We start from the raw sequence: 7,912 nt of genomic DNA on the forward strand, positions 1-7,912 counted from the left end.
GGAGGACGCACCCCTCATTGGCTGGAGCTGCACCCCACTGGGTACCCTGAGCACCCCCACCTGCTGCTGCACCATGTGAGGGAATGGGGGGGTCCCCACACCCCTCACAACTGACAAACCCACACCCTGCCACCGCATATACACAAGACCCCAACATACCCTATGCTCTCTCCCACACAGCCACAGCTCCTCACAATCCCTACCATACACCCACACCCCCTCACATACCACCTGGTGGTACTTAAGGTTGTATCATTTTAAATTGGTGGTGCACAACCTGTCAGAGCTTGGGAACCACTGTGCTACAGCCATAAGGCTAACACTGTTACGGAGCTGTGACAGTAGTTTATATGGGCAGCCAGTTTCATAGGTCTACCATGCACATTAGGAAAAGAGCTGTTTGTTAAGCCCACTGCAATAGGCCTGGACTATAAGAGAAACTGCTATAAAGTTATTGCATGCAGCTTAAATTTAATAATGGGATAAGAAATAATTATTACTCTGTTTAGAAGATTATGCATTAGAGAATGGCATGCTTAGCTGCCTGGACACTGCAACTGCCCTGACAGGAATTCTAATCTTACAAAAGCCATAGTCCGTCTGTCTATCCATAATGCTTTATTCACACACTCATTGGCAGACAGAAACAACCAATCAGAGTGCAAATGCAGCGTTCAGCCAGTAGGTGGTGGCGTGCCACCATGACGGTAGGGACACGGGGACGGAGCTGGGGTGCAGGGCCAGATGCTGGACTCTGTCCCCGCCAGCTCCCCAGGTTGGGGTGGGGGAAGCAGCCCTGAGACGGCAGGGGTGAGGGAGTGATCCTGGCTCCGGGCCTCTATCCCCACTCCTCCACACCGGCAGGCAACCGAGTGGATGGGCACCAGCGACCCTGCAGGCGGCAGCAATGGAGAGGTCGGAGGGGAGGCAGGGCCAGCAGCGCTCCCCCTGCTCTCTTCAGGCCACGAAAATGGAGGGGAGAGGGCAGGAAGGGGCAATGCCAGTACTGCTTGCCATTGCCCCCCAGTATTGCAGATGGCAGCAAGAGTGGACAGGGGCAGCGGCCCAACCCCGGCCCCGAAGCAGCCAGAGGGGAGAGGGGAGCGAGCCCGGCCCCAAAGGTGGGGGAGCAGACCTGGATGCAGGCCACTGTCTCAGGCTGCCCCCCATAATTTTTGACAAGCAATTGGCTAGTAGAATATAATGATACAGACACAGAAATACAAAATGAAACAAGAATGGACTCAAAATTTACTAAGGCCTGAAAATGGAACAAAAGAGATTTCTATTATGCAGGATATTTTATCTGAAGCATTCAAGCCCTCACCATTTTGACAGGTTGCTAGCCAGCCCATATACTAATCTGACTAAGAATCAGATACACCTCAAAGAGCTGGAGCGACTGCTAATACTGACTTACTTCCATGCAGTCCCATTTTTTTTCCTGTGCCTGCTTGAGGGAATACTGATTGAGTCACTCCATTGTAACTACCACCTTTCCAGCTGATGGGTGATATTCTGACAACAAAAGAACTGATTATGCTTATACTCAGATGAAACAAATCAGATCATTCAAGGGTCTGTGCAACAGTTACCTTTTAATTCAGAAAGTTTTCTACTATTAGTTTTCCAGGGTTCCTTCACTATACAGAAATTCAAACCTAACCTAGGCTGGAGGGCCACAATGACTGGACAACATGTCAAGTGCCAGCATCCAAACATTTAGAAGCATGACAGCCGACAGCCTGAGAAAGTAAGGATTTGTACCTCCCCACACTACCATCTTTTTTTTTTTTTTTTTTTTTTTTTTTTTTTTTTTTAACTCCAACTGCTTTAAAATCTTGGGTTTGTGTTCATACTGGAACAAACCCAATGCTATCAGTCCCTATTCCAGGGTCTGCAATTATTTTGGGCAGAGGGCCGCTAACCCAGTTTTGGCAGGCTGTGGAGGGCCGCATGGGTAGCCCCACCCCTTGACAGGTGCCCCACCCCCTGGTCACCATCTTGGGACCAATGTCCCAGGGCCAGCACTGGTGGAGCCCGCCCCATGGCCAGTGCCGCATGCTGCAGCCACTCGTAGCCCGCATGAGGCTGCCTGTGCCTGCTCCGGACAGCCCTACGTGGGCTGCAAACGGCTGCAGCAGGGAGCGCCAGCCATGGCGCACGCAAGGGGCTGCTGTTCCCCAGGCCACTTTTCCCTGGGCTCCTTCTCTGCCCTTCCCCCACCCCTTACCTGAGCTTCTAGCATGGGGCAGCCATGTGGTTCCAGCCAGAAGCCCCTAATGAGGCTTCCAGCTGTGGGTGGCAAGGCCAGGCAGGCCCTGCTGTTGTGGGAGCCTGCTGGGCTTCCCCTGAGTCCTACTGCCCTTGGTTCCTGCCATTTTTGACAGGAACCAACAGCAGATTAATATTACTTTTCTAAATTTTTTAGGGGTCCCGCGAGCCAGATAGAATGGCCTCATGGGCCAGATCTGGCCCACGGGCCGTACTTTGCCCACCCCTGCCCTATTTCCCATCCACATTTATGGCCTCAAGCATCTCTAATTTTGCAGATGAACTTACTGGAAGATTGGAATTGACATACTCAGTATCTCAAGATCAGTGATTCTCAACTAGGGTGCTGCTATCTATGTTAACACGATTCACAAAATAAAGCTAGAGATTTCCAATAGGCATCGACAGTGTTAAAAGCATTTTGACCTGTTGTGGTCTTTCTGAGTTCTTTGCAACAGAAGAATTGCTCTATTAATTTTCTGTAGTCAAAAAAAATCCAAGGTTTGGGGGAGCTGTTTGAATTACAGGTGTGCTGAAAAAAAGTAAAGTCTTACAATGGAACTATTCTCTCCCAGAACAAAGTTTTCCATGCAAAAATGACTTTTCCCTGTGTAAACATTTTTGACAAAGATAAAAGGTCACCTTTGCCCCAACACAAATATTTCATACTTCAGCTGTTTTATCCCTTCCTATTCTGGACTCAATCTCCAGTTCATTTTAAAATAATGGTAACCCCCGACCACTGTACCATCTTCACACCAAATCCGGTTTCAAGTGTCAAAATGCACCTATTCTTTAAACTGTGGTGTTGCAATTCCATTTCTTCCGAGACAGAAAGGCAAACACATGATAGTTAACAAATCTTTAAAAAGCAAGTACTTACTTAAGGCTTTGCATCTCAAAAACTGCTTTTTAAAACTATCTGAGAAAGCTGTACTACCAGGAATTTTAGCTTTCCTTTACTGCTGAAGTTAAAAGAAAGCTGGAAACGAGTTACAGCCTTAAATCTGGAGGTGTCATCTACTCAATGGAAATGACAACTTTAAAACCAGCATTAATTAAAATCAGTCTTCCCCCCCAAAAAAGGGTGTTAATTCAACTTTTAAAATAACGACCAATTTAAAGCACTGTCAGTTTAGGATTAAAGTTTACAATAAAATATTATAGCTGAATTTGATATAATTTATTTTAAAACATTTAGCATATGATGAAAACATGGCACAAGTCACATCGGATAAGACCTTGTATTGTTTTCAATCTCATAACAGACTGAATGCTAGTATTTACATCTTCCCAAATGTTAGATGCTTTCAATTTCTGTTCTACAAGAAAGATTCTTCCTAGATTACGTTTAGTTTCACTTTTGCCTTCTGCTTAACCTTATCCAGAATTTTTCAGTGTAGCTGTTAAACTGCCAAAGGAAAAACTAACAACTCTTAGTTGTCTTATTTAGCTAATAAAATAATTTAAAGAAGCTCTACCAATGTATTTATTTCAACTTTTATTAATTATATGCACCATGACACAAATGAGTAAGAGTCTAGTTATTTTATTCAGTAAAACACAGATCAGTCACCATTTTCTAACAAAGGACAAAATGCATGTTCCTAGTATAAACTGAACTATATAACTGCTTAAATACAGGGGGTATAGCTATAGTGTACCCTGATTAGTAAACTACCATGACAGTTAGCACAAGTACCATAATGGACAGCATATTAGTGAAGTCAACATGTCTTAACTGCGATATACCAACCCATATGAATCAAGCTCTCCTTAGGAAAATAGCTAAAAAGTAGAACTAGAACAGAATTAAGACAGTGATCTAAGTCAGTGGTTGTCAACCTGGGGTACACTACCCGTAGGGGTACTTAAAAGGGTCACAGGGAGTACACAGAATTCCGTGCATGCGCATGCAGCCGTAGCGCAGCACGCGGGCAGCCAGGAGCACAGCCTGGCCATATGGAGAGCAGTCACATCTGGCTGGGCAGGGCAGTGCCTGCCCCTGCTCCAGCCCTACTCCCTCCCTCACCGCAGGGGCCAATGGGAGCATGTAGTGAGAGAGCTGCCCCCTCCCCACCCTGCAGGTCTCATTCCTTCATTCCTGTGCCCCACCCACATCGCTGGGGCCTTTATCTGCCCCCACCATGCAGATCTCATAGCGCGCACACCCCCATGCCTTCCCGGGGCAGGAGCCACGCCCCCCTCCCCATGTCCCCTGGATGAGCTGTTTACATCTCCATCCCGTGCCCCGCCCCCACCCTGGCTGAGCAGCTCTTGCCTGCCCCACTCCCTCCCTCACCACAGGCCCTAGATCTGCAGCCCCCCTTCCCCCCTCCGAAAAACAAAAAAATATGAAGGAGTACAAGCTGAAACTCTGAGACAGAAGGGGTATACTTGTTAAAAAAGGTTGGACCTGAAAAACTATGTACTTAATGCAGCATGTACTGCAAGATAGCACAACCCCCTCCTGCCCCTTAAACTGGCAAAGCCTTTTTTCTTCAGTCAAAATGAAGCAGCTTTGGTTTACCAGGATACATATAACTGATTATCGCTAACAACTGCAAACCATTCATAACATTTAACATAAAGCCGTTAGACCATAAGCCAAGGACAGAGAATCACACATCTAACCCTGGGGCTTGGACTCCCAACCTTGTCCCTGATTTGCAATGTGACAATGGCCATTCTACATCTCAGTTTACTCACCCAAAAGATAGTTATTAATAGAATTTCATATTCACCTTATAAACCAAGGAGTCCTACTTGTTTAAGCTTTGTAAATGTTACACAAAAGGTTCACAAAAATACCAATTTCTAAGTGTTTTTATGCAGTATTAAAACTAAGTTTGTTCTTGAAACACTGCTTTCCTTACCATAGGATCAGCTCAGGCTAGAAACTCTCCATCTCAGTCCAACCATCAGCCTTTTCTATATACCTCTGCAAACAGCAAGACAGTCCATGTTTTTACAATCATTGTCTTGGGGGGTTTCTGCCCCAAAAAAGAATGCAGAGAAGACCTTTAGGGTAATCCATTACTATCACTAATGCCAGAATTTTTTTTTTCTTAAACAAAAACTACAAAATCGTGCAGCATTGCAAAACTGACCTAGCAAAAGGATCATATTTACCTGACTGCAAGATGACTCTGAAGACCCTACAATAACTGTATTCCATGCTTGGAAAATAAACGTTATAATTTTCCATGTATAGAATCTAATTATTAGAAAGTAGGTCATCTTACATTCATGCCCACCCCCAATGGCAGGGGGACAGAGAGTGAGAGGCAAGTGGCAAGGGAGCCAAGTGGCCCCCCCAAACCTTATCCCTGCCAGCAACTGTTGTCCCCAACCCCCCGCTCCAGCCCCAATTTTGCCCAAGTCACACAAGCACATGGTTGCTATTGCTCCAGCTCCAACCACACAGCAGTGGTTGCAACAGCAGCAGCTCTGGGGCTGCCGCCACTGCTGCATGGCCAGAAGACAGCAGGGTGGGACAAGAGACAGAGACACCCCACCCCACCCCACGGTAATTACTTGCAGAATTCTGCTAGACTCCAAGATTTGGCTGTATGGATTTATATATTTTATTTGGCCCCCACACAAAATGATGAAAAAAGAGAGAAATAAAAATGTATTAAACCAGGGGTTTTCAACCTTTTGGGGTCAGTGTACCCCTGGCAGCCAGTCAAGAAGGAAGGAGTCACCTGGTGGCCAGTAAACAAGTCGGGGGTGTGCCCCCAGTGGGCAATCAGCGAGCATGCTGACAGCAGAAATGGTGGCAGCACCCACTGCCGAATACCCAGAGGCCTTCCCAAGTACCCCCAGGGGTACCTCCTGGCTGAAAACCCCTGTATTAAGCCATCTACACATGGCAAAACTTGTTTCAGGATGGCAAACAAGGTAGACAAGGGAGCTACATCTCTAACTGTGTAAAGGTAATAACCTGCAATAAGTCATTCTAAGTTACTGGGAATATAAAACACCTCAGCTCCTAGGGGAAAAGTTGTTTTCCAAAAGTATCAATGGCCAGCTTGCTATTCAGGTTTGGAGTTACCAGTTCATTCATATGCTAGATTTGAAATGGAACAGGGCAATATTTAGCTCACTCTTCGATAAAAAAAAAAATAAAGGAACTTAAGGCACTTCACAGATATGAGTGAGCCCTCCCCCAACCATATAGCTTATCTATCTGTGGAAGGAACATCCTACTATTCCACTGCTCTGCTGTGACAATTCTTGTGTCTTCCAAGTTACTAGCTTTTAATAAAACTAGCTAATGTGTGTTCCAATGTGCATCTTCAGCATAACACTTGGATTCCCGCCAGCCATTGGGTAACATATGAAGGTCTGTGTAGCAAAAAGAATTACTTTAAGTGCTTAAAAAATTTCATCCCAATCACAAAAGAGCTACTAAGCCTCCAAAAAAGGACTATGATAATTAAACAAACGAAAAGAAAAGCTATTAGTAAAGTATGCAACACCAGTATATACAGGTTACCAGACTAACCTGAGCTTTTCTGTTGTGTCAGAAAGTTTGCAGATACAGGACATCTATTTCATATCTTCCTCACAAGGTCCCTCCCATTCTCAATTTGTTAGTCAAAGTACTTATGGCTTTCAAAGTCATCTAATTCCCCCTCCCACCCCATACCCCAAAAGGCAAGGCTACAATATGGTACCCACGTACCACAATCAAGGTGTAGACCTGATTATGCAGACAATAAACTTAGAAAATAGTTTCATAAAGGGAAGAGGCAGCTGCCTAACTGGAAGTTCTTTGACATTTTACTGAACATTTGATTCATTCCTGACATAAAAAGCTATGGTAAGTGACTTCACACACACTGTATGGTTTGAATAAGTCAGAGCCTCAAGTCTATATGGAAATGCTCCATTCTTCACTTATAACAGACCAGCTCCTCAGGTGAGCAGCTTTCACCTAGACCAAACACAGCCCACAGCGTCCTCTGCAATGTAAGGGGACTCTGGGGCAGTGGCTCGGACACCTGGCTGCGTGGGACTCCTCAGGCAGGAGCTTGTGAGCGGAGGGCCAGGCACAATCAGCTGGGCTGAAAACAGGTGTCCAGGGCACCCAGGGTGGGGAGTCCAGGGCAGCCAGAGGCACTGCTGGCTGTGTTCACCTTTTGCCTGCTGCTGGCTACGGGAAGTGGCTTATCTTTGCCCTGCTGGCCTCGAGGTGCACGTTTAGCCCTAAGAAATCCGACTGCAGCCGAGCCCTTTCACCTCGAGAAGTAGGAACGACACAAGAAATCCTGACTCTTCTCCCTCCTCCCCGGAAGCCAAGCCCTGCTCTGGCCCCAGGTCTCCCAGGAGGCCCACTGCAGCCGGCGCCCGAGCGGCGCGGGGCTCAGGAGAGCGCCTCGGGGGCGCGGCAGGGCCCAGCGCGGGGAGCCCGGGCTCGGGGGCCAGGGCGGCTCCAGCCGGAAAGGGCGCCTTGCTGCGGCCTCAGCACCGCCAGGGGGAGAGAGGGAGCGGGGCGGCGGCGGGGCTCGGCCGCACTCACCGTCTCGGCGCCGGAGGGCTGCGGCCCGGCGCTCTGCGCCCCCATCACCCCCCGCAGGAAGTTCATAGCCACGCTGCGGGCCCGGCCCGGCTCGGCTGCGACGGCGACCGC

The 7,912-nt window shown here is 47.4% G+C and overlaps 1 protein-coding gene across 4 annotated transcripts in view; it reads right to left on the reverse strand.

The window, feature by feature from the left end:
* The window catches only part of USO1 (USO1 vesicle transport factor), an 86,927-nt gene extending 79,021 nt beyond the window's left edge, over positions 1 to 7,906 (reverse strand). For all 4 annotated transcript variants that reach the window (XM_025198056.1, XM_025198052.1, XM_025198055.1 and 1 more), the window contains exon 1: positions 7,802 to 7,906. In XM_025198056.1, coding sequence (XP_025053841.1) covers positions 7,802 to 7,867 — 66 coding nt within the window. In that variant the 5' untranslated portion in view covers positions 7,868 to 7,906. The remainder of the gene's footprint in view (positions 1 to 7,801) is intronic.
* Positions 7,907 to 7,912: the final 6 nt, after the last annotated feature.

Source organism: Alligator sinensis, unplaced genomic scaffold, assembly GCF_000455745.1.
Source record: "Alligator sinensis unplaced genomic scaffold, ASM45574v1 scaffold222_1, whole genome shotgun sequence".
NCBI lineage: Eukaryota > Metazoa > Chordata > Crocodylia > Alligatoridae > Alligator > Alligator sinensis.